The sequence below is a fragment of the Podarcis pityusensis genome (assembly GCF_964106645.2).
Source record: "Podarcis pityusensis genome assembly, chromosome: 4".
Classification (NCBI taxonomy): Eukaryota; Metazoa; Chordata; class Lepidosauria; order Squamata; family Lacertidae; genus Podarcis; species Podarcis pityusensis.
In genome coordinates, this window is record NC_138027.1 from 66165339 (window position 1) to 66186431 (window position 21093).

The 21093-nt window shown below is 40.1% G+C and overlaps 1 protein-coding gene across 7 annotated transcripts in view; it reads right to left on the reverse strand.

Annotated features, from left to right (window-relative positions):
• Positions 1-821: 821 nt before the first annotated feature.
• The window catches only part of RAI2 (retinoic acid induced 2), a 95279-nt gene continuing 75007 nt past the window's right edge, over positions 822-21093 (reverse strand). For 6 of the 7 annotated variants that reach the window (XM_081001650.1, XM_081001653.1, XM_081001652.1 and 3 more), the window contains one exon: positions 822-3022. In XM_081001650.1, coding sequence (XP_080857776.1) covers positions 1251-2918 — 1668 coding nt within the window. In that variant the 5' untranslated portion in view covers positions 2919-3022 and the 3' untranslated portion in view covers positions 822-1250. Of the gene's footprint in view, positions 3023-5701; positions 5760-21093 lie in introns of all 7 variants that reach the window. The other variant, XM_081001655.1, reaches the window with a different exon arrangement.

A 21093-nucleotide genomic window follows, 5' to 3' on the forward strand; every position in this document is an offset into this window, starting at 1 on the left:
TACTAGCACTTTGATGTGCTTTCGAACTGCTAGGTGGGCAGGAGGCTGGGACCAAGCAACAGGAACTCACCCCATCGCGGGGATTTGAACCGCCGACCTTCTGATCAGCAAGCCCTAGGCTCTGTGGTTTAGACCACAGCGCCAGCCGTGTCCCTATATGGTTAATGAAATACAAATTGCCTGTCATTGGGCAAACTTGCACATAAACGTGTACATTAGGAGAAATGCACACTAAAATGATGGCAAAATTCAAGGGAACTTTTAACAAAACCAAACAGATGTAGAAATGCGGCAAAGCCAACTTAAAGTTTGGAGAGGTAAGAAACAGAGAAAAGTGGAAATTGTTAGCTTCCGTACTTCTAAGTGTATAGAAGATCCCCACCCCACGGCCATTATGTTGCATCTAATTCTAGTCAGTGGATTCCAGGGATCTGGGAGAAAAAAACCCCAAGTATACATAACAACCTGATGCCTATTCAACTACTATATTACTACACAGAGGGTGGGAGATGCAACTTGCCCTCACCCACTTTCAAATAGAAGTTAGTATATAGGATGGATATACTTGTTGGACTATGCAAATGTAGTTTTGCTATAATATTAACATTCATCTTGTTTCAGTCCGCATAGTTCAAAACGCATCATTGCTAAAAATGTGATGAAGAGTGCCAAGGGTAAAACTGGTTAATGAGCTTGGATTATTTCAACAGCTCAAGAACACGACAAGTCAACAGCTATACAAGTTTCCAGACTTGTACCAAACCTTTTTGGACCCAGAGTGCAAATCATATATAAAAAAGTACAAAATACCGCAACCAAACTAGCACATACAAATATTTATTCCGAAAGTTCCATTCTACCCACCATTGTTCAGAATTACATCATCAAAGCACTTCATGGCAGTGAAAATAGCTCTAACCCCCTGGCTCATTCACCCACTGTATCCCATTAAAGCTGCAAAGGTGCAATCCACTTGAAAAATATGCTGCTTTTTATTTAGTTTTCATGAAAAGTTTAGAACGCAACAAGGTGGGAGGGGGACCCATTGTACAGGGAAGACATAGCCAGTTTTCTCCAGCTGTCTTCCCCCCACCCAAGCTGCTCCACCCCCTTCCCTTCCCCTCCCCACTCCACAGTCCTCTGCCTTGAAATAACTTAAAAGATAGCTTAACATTTTAATGCAATTAAAAATGAAGTGCATCTCTTTATTTATAATAATTATACCTTAAAACATTCTAAAACCTCATAAATTACTTTCTTGGAAAAAAGGCCGCGAGCCGCTGCTTTTTGATTGGGAGAATGTGTATTTCCTGCGAGCTCATTTTCTTTAACTTGACACTCCTGTTTTTTATAGGTTTCCTAAGGGCCTCTGCATTATCCCGGGCTTCAGGCTGGTTCTTCACGTCATAACACTGCAACACCGAGTCCTGGGGCATGTCCCTTTTGAAGGAAAAGTTTTTCGTCGAAACCCCCGAGAGGCCCTTTATCTTGCCGCAGAAAATGGTAGGCACCGCATCTTTGACAGAGACGATCACTTTGGCCGTCTGTGACGTGCTCACAATCTCAATGTTATTGCCAGTGGGCGGCTCACAGGGTGCTATACTGGTCTGGTCCACCAGCCATTTGGGCTGCTGTCTCAGGAGTTCAGACGAGCCGCTACTGATCACTCTGCTTTCCACCTTTGCCGGAGCCTCGTGCAGTTTGGAAGGAGCAAAGGGCAAAACTGCACCGGAAAGCTTATCCGCTGCAGAATGAGAAGCGCCATCCATCGTGGATCCAGATCGGGTGCCGTTATTGCTTGCTTCGGTGCTGCTAGCCTTCCGACAGGAAGTAATCGAGAGGTCCAAAGCGCCGCCCTCCAGTGAGAGCTGGGAATTGTCCTCGCCTTCCTTAAGCAAAGGGGCTGTTTTCATGGACAGATCGAGGACCTCATTCTCATTACTCATCTTGATGACAGTGTGCCGGTTCAGCTGGGAAAGCTCTCTGTGGTGGATGAAATCGAATGGTTTGGTTTCTTCTTTCTCTAAGGGAGTCTGGGTGCCTTTGCAGGAATGCAAGATGAACGAAGCAGCTGGTTTTGGGCAGTCCATGTTGGCCTTAGACTCAGCACCGTGGGGCACGGGGATGGGAATGGGGATGGGAATAGGAACTGGGACTGGCAGAGGAACGATCACGGGGTATGGTACCAAGAGTGTGGCTGGCGGAACCAGGGGAGATAACGGGGAGCTGAAGGGCTGTGGCGGGGGGACAGAAGAGCAGTCTGGGGGTGGTTGATAGGGCGAAGGACCTAAGGCGCCTTGTGTGGGAAAGAGATCCTGCAAAACGGCAGCAAATCCTGGTGTCTGAAACACAGGAGGCAAGACGGACTCCTGAGCTGTATTTGATGGTTTCTGATCCAACAGTTGCGGCTGTCCCAACGGAGCAGAAGAGCCCTGAAAGAGGTTGCTGTGAATGGAGTTGGCTGCACAGGGAGAACTCTGCGGTAACACTAGTGGGGAGTTTAAATGCTGGAACACATGTTGCTCTAAGAGGACAGGCAGTGGCACTGGGCCTTGAGTGGTCATGACATAGGGAGTGTTGCCGTTTGGAGCAATCTGAGGGGCTGTGCTTCCAGCTACTTGGAGGTGTATTGGGAGAACCACGGGGCTGTCTCCTAAGCAAATGGGCTGAAGCACTGTGGCAGCTACCTTGAGAGCGACCCCGCTTTGGGATTCTGCTGGCGGTGTCAATATTGATGGAGCGGGGACAGTTACCAGCGGCGAAAGTGCTTTCTTCATCAAGTCTGCTGAATTGATATTCCAGGCTTCTGCCGTTATCAGCTGGGCAACTCCATTCTCTAGCTTGTTGTTTGCCATAGCCGAGGGCGAGGTGGTAACATCCATAGGCAGGTTTTGCGTGTCCTTATATAGTTCCTCCATTTTGCAGGGTTTCCGAGGCTTTGCAGAACTGTAGTTTACATAGCTGTCACTGGCATCCAATTAATCTCTGGGCAGCCCAAAACATCCACATCAACACTACTGGCCTGCAAAAGAGAGACATGTTTTAAGCACGGCATAAATCGCTTGCTTAAAATAATAACTGCAACTTTCTCTTTCTTTCTCTCTTTCTAAGACCACCTGTCACCAAAATGGAACATTAAGTGTTTCCACCCTTTGGGGACAAGAAGTCCTATGGTTCTGTATCCTGGGCATATGTGTGTATAGAATATATGCATATACAGAACGTACATCTCTTGAGTGTTACGTGAAGAGTCCTGGGAAGCTTAAAGATAGCCATAAACAAAGATAATTTAAGGACTGAAGCTACTACAGGGGGGGAAAACCCGCTAGAAGCAGAGCAAGAATTCAGGCTGTTCATTTCATACTTTTAAACAAAGCTTCATGCAATGGCGTCATGTGACACAGGGAAGCAGCTGCACTGTTTACACTCAACAAGAGCCCCAAATTGAGGTGCCCTAAAAATAACTCATGATAAAAGCGATGCAGTCTTGGACTTGGAAAGCTTCAGTGCAACTGAAAGAATCAAATACGTTCTGCCTTGCAAACTCTTAAAGCCAGCCAATGCAAACATACCATTTGTGATAGGTCCATAGATTGTATTGAAGCAGCACCACAAAGCCCTGCAGATGCACACACAACCACACCCCCCACTTGGTGGGCTTTTAATCTGAGCCATATTTTAAAAGGAACTAGTTCTTCAGCGCTATACAATGATGGAAATAGAAATCTGTATTAAGAAAGACACACAGAATTAAAATCAAAGCTGATTTAGATGTACTCTGACAGCCTAATCTTAACTGCACAGATGTCGGTAGGGGGGAGAGAGAGAGGGAGAGAGAGAGAGAGGGAGAGAAGCACTCTTTGTAAACCAGGAGTGGTTTAGCACAATGTCGAGAACATTCTGCCCACCCTCAAGGCACTAAGCACAAATCATTTTTGCTGCGAAAGCTTCTCCACCCTCACAGATACTAGAATTGTCAGATGTTTCTTACTTAAAAGGATGCTTCTTAATGCAGAACTTTAGAGCCCAAGGAGTCATATAAATGTATCACTTATTTCCTAAGAATCTTGCATCTTTATATTCTGTTCCCATCTGCCCTTTAGATTTTATACCATTTGGAACGAAATCTTGCTCACCACCATTATCTCAATGCACTGTTAATCTGCTCCCAAGTCCTTGAAGCATGGCAGGCTACAACCCTAATCAATCAAATAAATTTTGTAGTGCTATTCTATAGAAGCAGCGACAGAAAAAAATCAGGCCAATAGCAAGAAAAAATAATGTATAATAATAAAAAGCAACAACAAAATGCATAGATCTATTTAAAGTAGATCCCAATCCAACTTCTGCCCACTGCTTGTCTACAGTTATTTTGAACTACTATAATGTGTTTTTTGACCAATGAAACAACCATCTTCGTTTTGTGTATTTGTATTCTACTTGTAATACTGAGGAACTGCTTATGGTGTTTGCCACCATTCTGCATTAAGTAGATCTCTGTTATTCCTTTTATTCTCTTTTTGTGATTTGTTCTACATTTTATTTATGATTACATGTATATTGCATCTTTTCTCCAAGGTAGGGTACAGGGTCCTCCCCCTGTCCCACTTTATCCTCACAAACCCCTGTGCTGAGAGTAGGTAACTGGCTGAAGGTCACCCAGGGAGCTTCCTGACTAAGTGTGCATTTGAACCCTGGGCCTCTCAGGTTCTAGTCCAGCTGCTTCATTGTTAACGGACTTTTTTCTCCCCTCTTTTATTTTGTTTGTGAGGCTTGTTCTTTCACCCACCCATTTTATTTTCTGTACTCTACAGAATAACACTATGATGAAATGTTGATGAAAAATAGGCTCCATGGAAAACTTTTATCTTATGATGGGAAAGAACATTTTATCTTAAAAACAACAACTAGGTAACTGGATAATTTCAGGCTGTTCGTTTTCTTTTTTCTTATATTCTTACTGGCAACACAGCTTAGTCATGTTAATGGTTACCCTGGCTTACTGCGAGGCAAACAAAAACAACCAGTATTTCTGAAAAGCCCAGGACAAACAGTTCCAAACGTAATCCTATAAACACTGACAAATTTTAAGGCTATATACTCTGACAAAGGCAGATGAGCCCTTAACATGCATGCTATTGAGCAGCAGTCCGTTAGCAATAGCTGCAAACCCTGACCCCACACGGGGTGCTAAATGCATATATTGCCCTCCTCACCTCTCTGCATTAAAACATTAATGCTGTATTGTCATTAAAACATTAATGCTGTATTGTCGACGTTTCAGTTGGAATACTAAAAATGAATTCCAGCCACCTTTATCAGTGAGGATTTTCAAAGAGAAACATGGTTTTTGGAGAACTAGAAACGGTTCAATGGCAGAGGAGAAAATAATAGCCCCAGTTATAATCTCCACAATAGCTTCTCACTCAGACAGAAAACCTAAGGCTGCAATTGGCAAGTATTGATGTCAATGGGCTTAAGGAACCCTAACCTCTGACTGACTGCAGCCTGAGAGTGTTGCATTCAATTCCAACCTGACAGTGCAGCCGTTGCTTCTTTGTCCCAAATGCACCTTGTTGCACCAAATATAATCTAATATGATCTTTAGCCAAAGATTTCTCAATTCCTATTTTAAAATTGTGGCGTTATGAAGGAGCCGGTACTTACACCATGACCACTACAAGCAATATCATCTTCTCACCTGCCAATGTTTCTCTTTAACAGTAATCCTCAAAAGCTCGCTCCATGGCTCCTCTGTCCTACATTTTGATATAGAAGGGTTTCTCGCCATATATGCACACACTAATAATAATAATAATAATAATAATAATAATAATAATTTATTATTTATACCCCGCCCAACTGGCTGGGTTTCCCCAGCCACTCCGGGCAGCTTCCAACAGAATATTAAAATACAACAGTCTGTTAAACGTTAAAAACTTCCTTAAACAGGGCTTGCATTCAAACAATAAAACATCAGGAGTTGGTGAGAGGAGTGGCTGTTGTGATAGCTATGGAAAAAATCTATTTATGACTCTGAATGAAAAGCTATTGAAGATCAAAATTCACAACACACGCTTTATTGGCTAACTATGCAAGCTTTGTTCATGCTCAAAAGAAATATCCTTCAGGAGCAATGCGTGGCACTAAGACACGCTTCTGAAAAGGCAAGTTAGCAATATCTGCAGGTTGGTATAAAAAAAGACCAAAACAAGAAGTCGAAACGCAAATGGTCTGAACAGCTGCCACTTGATGATGAAGTGTTATCATAGCACATAATTTACCCAGGTCTTCCAGTATAAGCAAACAGTATATTGATCACACAGTCTGAGCCTAGGGCTTACTGATCTAGTAAACACATGGGGATGCACTGACTAATCGTTCACACGTCACAAAGCTTGATGCTATACAGACACTGCAGAGACATTGCATTAGCGATAGGAAGATGCAGATGTATAGCGGATAAATCCTTAAACAATTTAAAGAAAGGGCACTATTTCATTGGCTATGCTAAAATTCGTCTAATACGTGTCTACACATATGCAGCGAATAATGCAAGAATATTCAAGGGTATTGCACATCTTTGTCCAAAACATGGTGAAAGTTTAAAAACTATTTCCTCTTCTATGCTTTGGATTGTTTTATTTGTTGCTGCTTAATTAATAGTGATCTCTGTTTTCATGAGAAACTAATGACCTCACAGGACACAGGGGACCTTCCATTCCCCTGCCTAATCAATTTAACTATGAAAAATAGTGAAATTATAGTGAAAATGATACTACAAAGGAGACTTGCAAGGCAGGCTAAGGGGATTAATATACAGAAAGCACAGGAAAGAAAACAGATAACTGAGTAGGATCAAAGTATAAGACAAGATAAAAGACTGGTTTGCTTAAACTTAACTATCCTCCGTCTCCAAGCACTGCAACATTTAAGCCGTACAGTTTTGCTATGCTAGACACAGAGAATAGCCACACCAGACTGATAGTAAGTTCTATCATAAGCAGGCATCTTGAAGAAAAACCTATGGGTTTTTTTCTCTTTGAAATACAATCAAGATATATTGCTTTCCAGGTTGAGCAATCTCTCTCTCTCTAAATAAGTTTATTGGGCTGTATCCAACTTAACCCTACTCATAATAATTCTATTGAAATGAACGAAGCTAACAATTAAATTCCATTGATTTCAATGAAGCCTCTGAGTATGGCTTAGTCAGAAACCTATTTTTGGCACTGCTTTTCGTTGTTGTTGACAACAGCAGGAGGTTCAAGAAGTAGAAACAGAAAAATGAAGCTATCCTTTTTTTAAAGCTAGTAGATAAATGACAAGTGTGTATGTATCACACTCAAACACACACAAGGGACATCTATAAGTTGGCACCATGTTGGCAGCCCTGTTCACCTATGTTAAGTGAAAAGCAAAAAGATACTGAGTGTTACCATAAGATAGATAAATAACCATGTACCATAAGATAGATAAATAACCTTCCTCTATTCCTCCTTAACCATTCAGCACACCGTCATGCCAGATATTCCACATACTCTCATTCCTACTGACAAAACTGCTTAATTTTTTACAGCAATGAAAATGGATCTGTAAATGCTGCTAGGCATCCCAGACTGGCAGAGATAAGACTTAAGTGCATGTGATGAATGCTATGTCATAGAGAGAAACATGCAAATGTTATTAAAGGAAGTGGTGATTAATTCCATTGTGTTTAGCCACCGCTGAGAGCAGGGCACCTAAGTCATGTAGCACAGTTATGTGCCATAAGACATAATCAGAGCGTTTGAATCAGGAAAATTGCCAAGTGTTTGTGCCCTTAATACTGTACATGCTTGTAGACACTTCAGATGCCTACTTAAATCTTCTTTGCTATTCATTTTTCACTCATCTTGCTGACAGGCATTTCTGAGCTGGGTTCCTACTTCAGTTGTTAAGACTTTGATTACAGCTTCCAGTATTTGCGCTTACAGCATAGATAGATTTAACCATGACATGCAAGAAAAAAATGGAGCTGTTTTGAGAAAAAAGCTGCCGTAGGTAATCCAGTGACCATCAGGCAGCTGCTCCTTGATCACTGGGAGAAAGAAAAACAAAATCCAGTAATTCTGGGTTTTGTTTGGACCCTCAGCCAAGCATCCAAAAACTAGTAAATGCTCCAAAATTACGTTCTCAAAAGGGTTGAATCAGGTAGATGATGCAGACTTTCACAGACTAAAAAAATCTGTAATATTTTATAGTGAAAATGGGAAAACCTTCTAAGGCTGCAAACTAGTATTCTCCAGTACAAACTAGTAAGGCTGCAAACTAGTGTTGAATAGTTGTGCAGTATTCCACAGACTGATCTAGAATGAGCTAGACCAGGCTTCCTCAACCTTGGCTCTTCATATGTTTTTGGCCTACAACTCCCATGTTCCCTTGCTAGCAGGACCAGTGGTCAGGGATGATGGGAATTGCAGTCTCGCAACATCTGGAGGGCCGAAGTTAAGGAAGCCTGAACTAGAATTAATACAACAAAGGCACAGTAATTTTAAAGCCAGCCAAGAAGCACTGAAGTGGCCAATCAACCACCACATCCCAAGTCATGGGATACCAGCCATGGTACAAATATGGGCTGTGAAGTCTAGTGTTGCATAACCTCTGCAAAAATGGAAACCAATGCAATCACAGCTATTGGGTTAGACTTCTAAATGATTCTCTAGTGACAAACCCTCATTAGCCATTATAAGAACACAACATGGCATCAGACATTCATAAGCATAACTTGAGACTTGGAACCTGCCATTTAGAAAATAGACAATAAAGTATAATAAAATGCCATAAATCCACCAGCAAGCAAAACAAGATGTCACCTATTTACTGGCACAGTAAAAACATAAAATCCACAAGGCTACATCTTCCAACTCATCCTCTTCAGTGCAAGAGATCTCACATTTCTGGCACCATAGTAAATGCCTTTCATGAAAAGATGTCCCAGTGAGAGTCCTGTTGCGATTATTACTTTGGGAATAAGTTCTCAGGGCATACATAGGATTATGCTAGTATTAGAAGTATTTTTAAAATGGAAGTTGTCTTAGTCTCCTTTGGGAAAAAGATGTATTAAACAAATTATACTGCTTGCAATTAAAGTCCCTCTGTTGATGGATTTAGTTTCATTTTTCATGTGCTTTATACTCACCAGCAAAACAAAGAAAAATGAGCTATTCTAAGAACACAGCCACTAAAAACAAATAAAGAGGGGTGGTTGGGTTTTTTTTACAAGTAACTCTTGAATTTTATTTCCCTAGTAAGTGATACATTTTAGATAAAAGGAAGCCATTTAAAATGCATGATGATAATAATAATAACAAGGAAACAGATTTTTCCACTAAAGTCTGGTTTTGCTTTTCTTTCAGTCCAAATCTATGAACTACCATTGGCAACAGCCAGGGGATTTTAAAATTGGATTTTAGTAGATGCTTACATAAAACGTAATGGCTACTTCATGGTCACACACATCTGATGGGCAATGTCAAATCCATAGCACTGTCCCAGAAGAAAACATCAGCCAAAGATCAAAATATTGTGACAGAATTAACTGTGTGCATTCCTGTGCAGCAGAAGTGGTCAAATCATGTAGCAAAGGAAAACCCATTTCATATGAAATGGGAATTATTGCAGTCCCTTCTTCAGATAGTACTCAAACCTTATTCAAGTTCTGTTGCAGTGGAAAGAATATAAACCTTGGACTGTGCCTTGAAGCTCGCTGGGTGACCCTTAGCCATCACCAATACTGGGAAGCATAAGATGTCTTTGACTGAAATGAATTTCATCTGCAAGGCTGTATAATCTAACTGTGGTGAATGTGATAGAAAATAGCTGTTGTGGAGACCCATAGTTCTGAGCCATCCAATAGCTGGAGCTGCTAATAAAACAATTTAACTTTCCATTTCATTTTTATTATTAATATTAGTAATAAATTTATGAATCACATGTTATGTAGGTGCTGACATAAAAATATCATAGAACAATTAAAAATAGTTTTAGAACTGTACAAAAATTACCCAGATTTAAAAACAATACAAGACAAGCACCAAAGCTGGAAAAGCTACCGTATTTTTCGCTCTATAACACGCACCCGACCATAACACGCACGTAGTTTTTAGAGGAGGAAAATCCGTAGGCATGCCACCCGTAGGCATTTCCTCCATAACACGCACAGACATTTCCCCTTACTTTCTAGGAGGAAAAAAGTGAGTGTTATGGTGCAAAAAATACGGTAATTGAAACGAGTATGTTTTTGTTTCTGGAAAGTACCTGTTGTATCTCAACAGGAGTGTTGTTCCACAGGACAGGGACAGTTGCACCAAAATTCCTATCATTAACAGCATTAACCTGAATAGCTCAACTGGGTACAGCATGGTACTGATAACGCCAAGGTTGCAGGTTTGATCCCCATAAGGGGCAGCTGCATATTCCTGCATTGCAGGGGGTTGGACTAGATGATCCTCTGGTTCCCTCCCAACTTTATGATTCTATGAGTTACTGTGGACCAGGCTTCTGATATTTTGGGGACCTGAAGGAGAAACTATCCTTAAGAAAATAGTGACCTACTGAGTACAGTCTCTCTCTCCCCCCCCCCCCCGTGTACTGTAAGCAGAAGATTTCATTCGCTAGAAAGAGTCAGCAACTTTTTCTCCTTGAAGCTGTCATGTGCAAAAATTCAGTATTCTGTATGAAATTCAAGGCTGTAGTGCAGTAATCTGCAACACTCTGGTGTTGATATAATGACATTAGAAATCCCTCCAATGATTCTCCAACAAAGCACCCATGTCCTACAAATGAAAGCACACATATCCACACATATACCCGTATTTTTCGCTCTATAAGACGCACCAGACCACAAGACGCACCTAGTTTTTGGAGGAGGAAAACAAGAAAAAAAATATTCTGAATCTCAGAAGCCAGAACAGCAAGAGGGATCGCTGCGCAGTGAAAGCAGCAATCCCTCTTGCTGTTCTGGCTTCTGGGATAGCTGCACAGCCTGCATTCACTTCATAAGACACACATACATTTCCCCTTACTTTTTAGGAGGGAAAAAGTGAGTCTTATAGAGCAAAAAATACAGTAATTTCTCATTTGGGGCAAACTGCTGCAGTTCTGTTGCATGCAGGTGATTGAGCTAGAATGCCAAACTCTCAAAAGACAGAAATTCCCCTTTGTTGTGGCTCCCACGCTTAGGCAAAAGTGGATCTGTGGCTGTACTGGGCTTAAGGGAGGACTTGTGGATGAACCACAAGAACGAAGTTCCTGGCCTGGTGCTGTTCTTGCTTCTCTTCTTCAAGTACTGGATTTGTCCCAAGGAATGTTCATGTTGTCAGCACCAGCTGGGCAGGAGAGCGAGCGTGCATGACTGGCAGGCATTTTCTGCAGAGATTATTTTGGTGGAGCAACCTCTACTTACTGCTGTAGAGACACTGGCTGATACAAACATAATGAAGAAGGAGGGTAGCCTTGCAATAAAGATGGGGGGGGGGCCTGTTAAATAGGCAAGGATATTTGTTCTTTTAAAAAGAATCAAGGAGATGCTCACAGCAGAACTGGACATCAGCATGAGAAAGAAATAACATGTTTTTGAAATGTCACAGGACTTCTGTGAGGATACATACAGCCTTGAATGCTACTTTTATTCTTAAAAAGCTATATGTGTACTTACCTGTATGTGGTTAAGCTTATAAGCACTTATTTGTGTGTGCACTCATGCACACATATAAATCTGCCACCCTGGTTACATCTCCCTTTGATCCACATCACAGCAGGTGAAGACAGAAGCCAGGCATTTTACTTTTAAAATTGAATGCCTTCACTTTAGTTAGTCACTGTATCACAACTACATCAACAACAGTGTAGTGGCATGAAAAAAACACAACTGTGCCAAGTTATATACATGCCAGTTGTAGGGTTACTTTAAAGATGATCTTCCACGCTTCCATGAGTGGACTGACACCTTTGGAGCCAATTCAGGGGTGGGAAACCTAGTGTAGGGGCCAAATGTGGTTCTCTGAGTCTATGTTAACCTCAGACCTGGGAAAATGCAACCATACTTTGAGAGAAGTAACAGGTCTATAAATCTCTGAAATCTTATATTTTAGCACTACTGTTTCTCCATGTGTGTGTACGTGTGTTCACTGATGAAAATTAATTATTATTATTATTATTATTATTATTATTAGAATTTATATACCGCCATATACCCGGAGGTCTCAGGGTGGTTCACAGAACAAAATCAGAATATAAAACCACAAAATATATAATCAAAATAAAAACAACAACCCAATAACAACCCCTTCAAAAAAACCACATTTTAAAAGGGTATAGGATGTCAATCAAATCAACCACTTAAAGGTGTATAATGAAGGTACTATACTTCTACTACAGTTTGTACGTAATACGAAAACTGCACAACTTCAAACCACAATTTTATTTTTCCTATATGAGGCTGCTGCATTAAATGGACCGTTCTAATTCATCATCATTGAACCAAAGCCCTTCTGGGCCATATCACCAACTCTCCCTGAAAATGAAGTAAAAAGCAAAGTAGCAAAGTGCTGTAGTTTTAAACCAAGAACAACTCATGGATCCACCCAATTCAGATAATAAAGTTTGTTGAGAGATACTATTAGAGTGTAAAAATATGTACGCTGAACACTGTCAAGGGAAAGGTCATTTCTATATAATGCTCATTATGAAGCTTGAGGGGATAGTTTATTTCAAAAACACAGCTCTTTCAAGATGTCGCTATCAGTAATTATGATCTGCTGAGAAGAAAAAGTAGGGCAGATTAAATACCCTTTTCAACTGCTCTCAGTGTATTTCCCAAAAATGGTTTGAATGAAGGGGGGGAAAACCCAACCTACTCTGGTTTGTAAATGTCAAAGACGTTTTTATTTTAAAAATAAATAAATAATGTTCCTATTCAGAGAAAGCTTGAAGGCCAAATTGGATGTCTATCCCAAAACTTAGCATTACAGTAATGCATCATTTCCACCTCACGCTCAACCCACATCATAGGAGATTACTAATTTTCTGAGTAATAAATATCCATGAATCCTGTTCTGAAACAAACACAATGTTAAAAATACCTCAGATACAGCCATGCATTCCCCCACTCCATTCGGATTGGTAAAACTCCGATACATACTAAATACTTTTCTATCTTCAAGCTCCTATTATCTCAGAGTAATACTGGTATGGTTACTTTTTAATCAGTTCTTCTTTCTATGCTGTGCAATACTAGCATGTACACAAATTATTGCTGGTACATTACAATCATATCCAACACTGATTCAACTAGCGTAATTTCAATCATACACATCTAAAGGCCATTAGTTGAAATCCTGAAATGCAGGAAGGCAGAAAGCTTAAAAGCTATTTTGTACTGGATTTTTCTGGTGAAAAAAGAGCTTTTAAACTCTCTGCCTTGGGAAGCAAGGCTCTCTCAGCATATCAGGTCTGGGATGAGATCTCATAGGAACTGGAATAGCTCTGTGAAATCCTCCCATGGCCTTCAAAGCTGGCGTGCAGAGAGGGCCTTGCTCCCCAAGCAAGGCAGAGAGCTTAAAAGCTCTTTTTGAGCAGGGAAAAGCCAGCTGTGGGGTGTTCCTGTGAGATCACAGAAGGCCCAGGATGTTTGCGCAGGGGCAATTCCAAGGGTTTGAGTATATATGTTTTTGCGCATATGCGGAACTCTTGGAATCGAATTCTAAGATGAGATCATACTGTATATGCAAATATGGATGTTGAAGAAACTGTTATTGACCTAAGGAAATTAAATGTACACACACACACAAGTCTTCAAGGTTACTCAAGGATTTTGTCATGTCTGCATTTTAGAGCAAACAAACCTGATTTGCAATTCCTAGGCTCATAAATCAGAACACAGTTATGTTTCAGTTTTTTTAGACTTCTTTTAATTTTGCAGCACAGTTTTCTGCTGAAGTGCACCTAAATCCAAATTAAAATGTGCATTTTGTGAAAAACATAGAAAACAATGTGAATATTTCATGAAGTTAATAAATATCCACAAATTGATACGGAAATGAGATTGAACATACTTACAAATGAGCACATGCAAAACTGACAGAAACCAGAAACAGGAGAATCCTTCCATTCCCTACTCAAGGTTGTATAACAAGGTTCCCCCCTCATTTATCATTATAAAACCCTGAGGTAGGCTTGGGTGATGGCTAAGGGTCACCCAGCGAGCTTCAAGGCACAGTCGAAGGTTTATATTCTTTCCACTGCAACACAACTTGAATAAGGCTTGGGCACTATCTGATGAAGGGACTGCAATAATTCCCATTTCATATGAAATGGGTTTTCCTTTGCTACATGATTTGACCACTTCTGCTGCAGTAACACCATGTGCTTCTGTTTTCTCATTACGCCATTGTTACCAATATTGGTAGTAAATTCCAATTCTTTTAATACTTATCAGCATTCAGCTCTGTAGGTGATTAGTTGCAATACCAATATTTCTTGTGGTGCTCAGTGGCATAAGTAGGGTACTCGAAAGGGTGCTGAGCAACTGAAAGAAAAACAACATATTGCTGAAGGCAATATGCCCATAAAAATGCAGCGCTTTTCTATAGTCAGAATGCCTGACAGTAGAGTGGGGATGGGTGATGAAGAAGATGGTGAATGGGTTTCCTGTGCTCCTTCCAATGGCATGGTGTCAGAATTTCCTATTGCTAATAAAATGCAAATCCACGCTGCCACAAATTCTGGCAAGATGTGTCTTCTCTCATCTTCTCTTGCCCCTTTTTGTAGCAAGAGGCAAGTAATGGAATAGCAGCAATTTTCTACAATTACCATGAAGCCCGATTCTGTGAATCATTAGAAGCCCTCAGCCTTCATTAACGTCAGCAGGAAGAACAGGTACTGAGCATTTCACAGGGTTGGACCCGTCACTGCTGCAAGAGAAGACTACCAATTGCCCTGCAATTACTAGGATGTTCCTGTCACAAGAACACTAGTTTACAGAAGTCATATTACTGTAATCTAGAGTTAATTACTTCCTGGCTTTAAGTACCAGCTGAAAAAACCAGAAAGGAGTAAGTGTGCACAGAGGGTGTTTTTTTTTAATGCCACTTAGCAAAGTTCACAGAACAGAGACCAACTGTGATAAATGTTAACTCAAATGTACAAAGAAACAAGCACAGCACACACACCCCATATATATATATATATATATATATATATATATATATATATGCTTCCTTTTTGGTAAAAATTTTGCCTTTGGTTATTTTAAATCACTTGATAAACTAAATAATGCTTCACCCCTTACATTTCTTTTGCTGTAAAATTAAATTAAATTTTATATCAGTGAAAACAAAACCAGGGCTATATACTGGAAGCCTTTGATATGGCAGATTTAGTGTTGCTATGCTGTTTTCCTGAAAGGCCTCATGCCTTTAGCAGTTGTCTGACAAGACAAAACTTCAGCACGAATCTTTTTTCCTATAACAGAGATGCAGTGCTGGCAAAATAAGCACCTGTTGGATTTCTGCCACACAGCTGTTTATTTTTTTAAATGTCAGGGGGAAAGGTGGGAATTCAGTGAGTAGCAGCAAACACCAATTTCTCCATGAATACCTAATACTCTTCAGTTCCATTCTCATGGAAGGCATGACAGATCTTCCACAGGAAACAGCATGCACACTGCATATTGAGACAGCCACCATGTGTTAGTTTATATATATTTATTTTGAATGTTGTTGCCAGTCAGGGCTTCCTAGCACATGTAAACAAAGACAAATACATCTGTGCAATCAGCACACATACATCACAGTGATCTACACTGAAGTGCAATGCTATTAAAACGCACAATAAGCTGAAATTAAGGCAATAGAGAGTTCTTTCTTTAGTGCCAAAAGCCTAAATGCCAAACTTTTATTTTATTCTGGCACTGGATGCAGAAATGCTCTTGTTGCCTATATAGAGGACCAGCAAATTTGGAGTTCAAGCTCTGTTGGAAAAGCCATAAAAGCACTTTGCCATTAAAGGATGTTCAGCATCTTCCCATTCTGTCTGTTTCATAATACATATAATACAGAGCATTTATTCCAGCCATAAGCTTGTTTCAATTATATAGCTGATGGGCAATTTAATACACATTTCAATATAAAAAAGGAAAGTCACAATATTGAACCTGCTGTCACCTCTTTTATATTTGTCTCTAGCGTAGCAGTGAATCCAACATTGATATGCAATTCTTGCCCTTCTTTTCTTGCTCACCTGCCCAGTCACTACCGTCAAGTGCTCCACCAGGGAAACAAAGTGATCTACTATTTTCACAGCACTGTGTGGGTCTCAACTCACCATCAGTTGATTCCCCCCATATATATATTTTAACAATAGTTCGCATGACCTAAAAGGTTATCTTAACCCACACTGTATATACCCAGTTGATCACTGGGCTCTGCAAGAAAGGGCATCATCATCAGGAAATCTTCTCCATACAACATATGAATCAGACAACTTGTATGGTGGCACGTACCCTTTGGAACTCCCATTATATACATTATCAGGCAGGCAACATCAATATTTTCTTTTTGGTGCCCATTGAAGACCTCTCTCTTCCAGCAAACTTCTTAAATGGATATTTTTATCACAGTGTCTATCTGCATTGCCCCCCCCCCAAAAGGGTAAACAAATGCAAAACTGAGGTGTTATTTCCATCTCTAAGTTGAGGTGAGGTCATTAATTTGGAATAGGAATTCTCAGTTAACATTTGTAGTTGATTCTCACAGCTATTATGTGGTGAATTCTCCCAAAAATTGACTGCATAGCTTTCTGAATTCTCTGAGACCAGAGGAAATCTCCACTTGCCAGACTCTTGAAAAACATTGTGGCTTGATTCCAAAAGCATGGATACTCGCAATCTAGACACACTGTTGCCTTGAACAAATATTATTTGTTTAATTTATTTTTATTTATGAAGCAGTTCTCATGAAACATCCAGAAGCAATTTAACAGTAAAAGCGTCAACAAGAAGTCAAACACACACACATCTGTATTTTTTTAAAAAAATCCACAAAGCCCCTGACGCTATGTGTTCTGCTGAGGAAAATGTATAGCTGCTTGCACATTTCCCACAACAAAATAAATAGCAGCATTATGAAGATTGAGGTATTATTTAGATTGGGGAAATTTAGTGATGCAAAGAATTAAGCGGCCTCCCACAAGTAGCAGACTGGATAACAAGGACTGCTGCAAAACAGACAAAATACACCTGAAGGAACCGAAATGTGTATTGGGGGGCGGCATTTCTTACACCCTGGAATGGCAATTTTCATAGCAAATAGTCAAGCCTCATGAAACTCTGATAGCACAATACTCCACAAAGTGGAGTGTAACTCCATGGCCTATGTTTGTTTCATGTGGGCAAGGATGATCCATTGTTTTGCATTTTGTCCTCTCTTATATCCACTGTCAGTTTCATACCTCTTTGAAATTGCTCTGAATAGTAAATTCTAGCCTATTTCACATACACCACAACATACAATGGCATTTTTAACGCCATCCTTTAATTCAGAAATTAAAAAGAGAAGCAGGACCCTAATTGATAAACATGCTCAGCTTTTAACTCATTTTCCTTTGCTTGTAGCACAAGGCTGCCTACCTACATAAACAAGGACAGATCAGATATGAAAAACATTAACCAGATGATCTTTTACCTTGTCCCACGTAATTATTCACATCATGAGCACTAAGTGCTCTTATCAAAGACAGATTTGTGCCTGTTTCAACAAATGCTTTTAATAAACTGTGCTTCCTCAGTCCCTTGAATCTTCTGGACAAATTTTAGGCAGTCTCCCACAGATTATCACATATGTGCCGTCTTAGCAGTGTCATAAAGCTTAGCTTTATTTTGTTGAAGTTAGCACTGTCTAATACTTAAGATTATAACAGTATGGAAAAGTGTTGTGATGTATCCACCTTTCCCAATTATTTTAAACATTATGTAATCATACTCTAAATGCTCTCCTTTGTTCCCCCTTCTAAAAATGGTCCATTTTAGAGCTAGTTACCTGTCAAATATCCAGCCGGCCTCACTTAGATTCACTTTTACTGAGCTGCATTTTCAAGCTATGCCCACCGTCCCAGACGGAAGATATAACAGGGTACAGTACAAAGACAGACTCTTTATATGTGGGCAACTGCAGGTGAAAGACATCTTGCACTATTACTATATTGCCCACTATACATAGGACCCAGTAGGCAATTTCTCACCTTACCATCTGTACAGGAAAGATATCTCTCCCTGGCAGAGAAGGTCCTAAACAATTCAGTGACTCATAAAGAAACTTAAAAAAAAAAAATTCTCCTGGCATAATACCAAGTAAAAGAGCCTCAGGTTTTTTGTTAATGGAGAATTTAAAAAGATCAGAAAGACGACCCTGGACAATATAGCCATGAACTGTGAGGGAGACACAGAGATCTAAATAGAGACCATTATTTGTGGCGTGACACCCCTTTTGCTTGTATCTATTTTCGATTCAGATTTGTCATGGCCAATGGCTAGTACAATAAATCGGATTGGATGCAATCATACTTATGGTTTCAACTGGACAGCTGACAAAATGGAAGAATTCATAAAGACTGATTACTGGAACCACAGTAAGTCAAAGCTGAAAGAGCAGGTGGGAATACATGCCTCCATATTCTAGGCCAGAGCTTTCCAAACTCTTCATGTTGGTGGCACTCTTTTTAGACGGGCACCATTTCGCGACACAGTAATTCAGCAATTCAGTTTTACTAGCAAACTGAAGGTTAAACTAGCCCCTTTCCAGCCCCAGAAGGAGCACAGACAGTGTTCACGTGACACACCTATATACTGCAGCTGATACACTAACGTGTCACAACACAGTTTGGAAAGCTCTGTTCTAGGCAGTTACCTTGCAGTCTTCTGTACCAATGAGCCTCTTTACCAGGTTATGGACTCTTTGCACAGTTGGCAGCCAATTAAAACAAAGGCAAAGTAAGTTGCAATCCTATTCCTTGCAAAAAGTCATTTGAACTTTGCATCCTATACCCAGAGGGATGGGATGCCTCTTGGTGCTGTTGGACTTCAACAGCCCCCCTCAGTATGGCCATTGGTCAGGAATGATACAAGTTGTTGCAAGGTTTCCTCACCCCTGCCCTACTGTATATGAATCTCAAAACTACATGATTTGCATCTCAAGGCAGATGACATAAAGCAGCAACAACAACGAAACAACCATATGTAAGTGACAGAACTGGCTACCTGAAGTACAAATTTTGACTGCTGTTAACCTGCTTGCCGAAGAGAGAAACTAATCTTCTAAGGATTATGTCTTTATTTAGATGTGTTTCAATCAAAGATACTTAAGGTGATTTCATAAGGAACCAAACAAATATTTGATTGTCAGTGCTCATTGTGTACCAAACTCCTCTGTTACATCCCTGTCCTAGACATGTTGACTTGAAGTACAGGCTTGACAGCATATTGCTTTAAAATATACACACCAATACCTCAAGCTGCTGTTTTTAAGATCCTGCTTTGTCTCTAGATGTCTCCAAGTTATGCCATATGTTCAGCTGAGCTTACTATCATATGACTGCTAAAATGAATTCTCTAAGGCCTGTAGCCACTGCAGGAGAGTGATGGTGGAAAGCAAAGGGTCTTTAATTTAAATATTGTATTTACTAATTTTCCTTTGCAAGTAAAAATAGTAAGGAAAAGCATAGTCAATACTTTACCGAGTTACTCAGTAAAAACCTGCCCCCCGCTTCCCAAAATAAGCTTAAGCCTGGTGGGCTCCCTATAAATTCTGTCTTACTCCTTCCTCAAAGGAAAACCGTATCTGGACTCCTGCAAACACTTACCTAAGAGTAAGCTCCATTAAACAGGAAGAGATTTAGTCTGATTAAAAATGTATAACAATGTATTTATAGGTTAACTATACAGTGAATTCTTAATGAGTGCCTAGACTTCAACACTACACAGCAGGAGACATGCCTAAGCCTCTTTGCAAAGTTTTCACATTTTGCATTTGCCATGTGGAGGTTGGGAGACATTCTTTAACACCCACCTTCACCTATTGCGCAGTAGCATTTGGAGAAAATAACTTCTAGGGAATACCTGATCTTAGAAAGACCAACCACAGGAAAGATGTGTCCTGGTTGCTAGAATCAGAAAGAAGCAGGAAAGGAAAGTACACTAAAGGGGAGGGAGAAACACCCCAGGAATTCCAAACAACTCACTCATCAATCATAGCTCTGATTTCGCTCATTAGCTAAAAATACTAAAACGTGTGAGCAGCCAGGCTGGCTCATCTTAAAGAAATAAATTTGAAGGTTGCCTATACTTTTTGTTTCATAGCTTTCATTTATGGAGGGCTAGATACTTACTTTAAAACGGGGTGTGTGGGTGAACATCTGGGGTTCCCTGCAGGTATGGGCTCTGATTACAATTGCATCATTATAATCCAACCAGGCACAATTCATTCTCTCCCAATGCAACAGTTTGTTCAGCAACAAGTGCATCAGTTTCTTCAAGACGCTATTGCTTTAAATGCTAAATATACCCAAATACAGCTATGCATTCTGAGTGGCTTGCTGTGGGGTGGGATGGAATACATTCAGATACCACTGAAAATTATCCCTTAGCCAATAGTTATAGTTATTCAAGATGATACACTCCAGAAAGTGTAATTTATCATTTCCACAACAAGTTCTTATTCCCTACCACCATGAAACATACAGCAACCAATAATGCTTTTTCATTAAGGGCATATTTTGAGGTTACAGACTGATACAGACTATTTTGTAAGAGGACTATGGTTCTATAAGCATTTTGCCAAACAAAAATTTACCTAGCAAGTTCCTTTAAGTTGAAGATATTGGTTGTGTGTGTGTGTGTGTGTGTGTGGAAGCAGCACCAAAATTTTGATCTTCCTTGAATAACAGTAAATCCAGCATCTATTTTCAATTAAACTGAAGCCATTTTGCTCTTGCCAAAGTGCATTCTCCAAACATTATCACAAGAACCTTCTGTAACTCTTAAATAATGTGTTTTGTGAA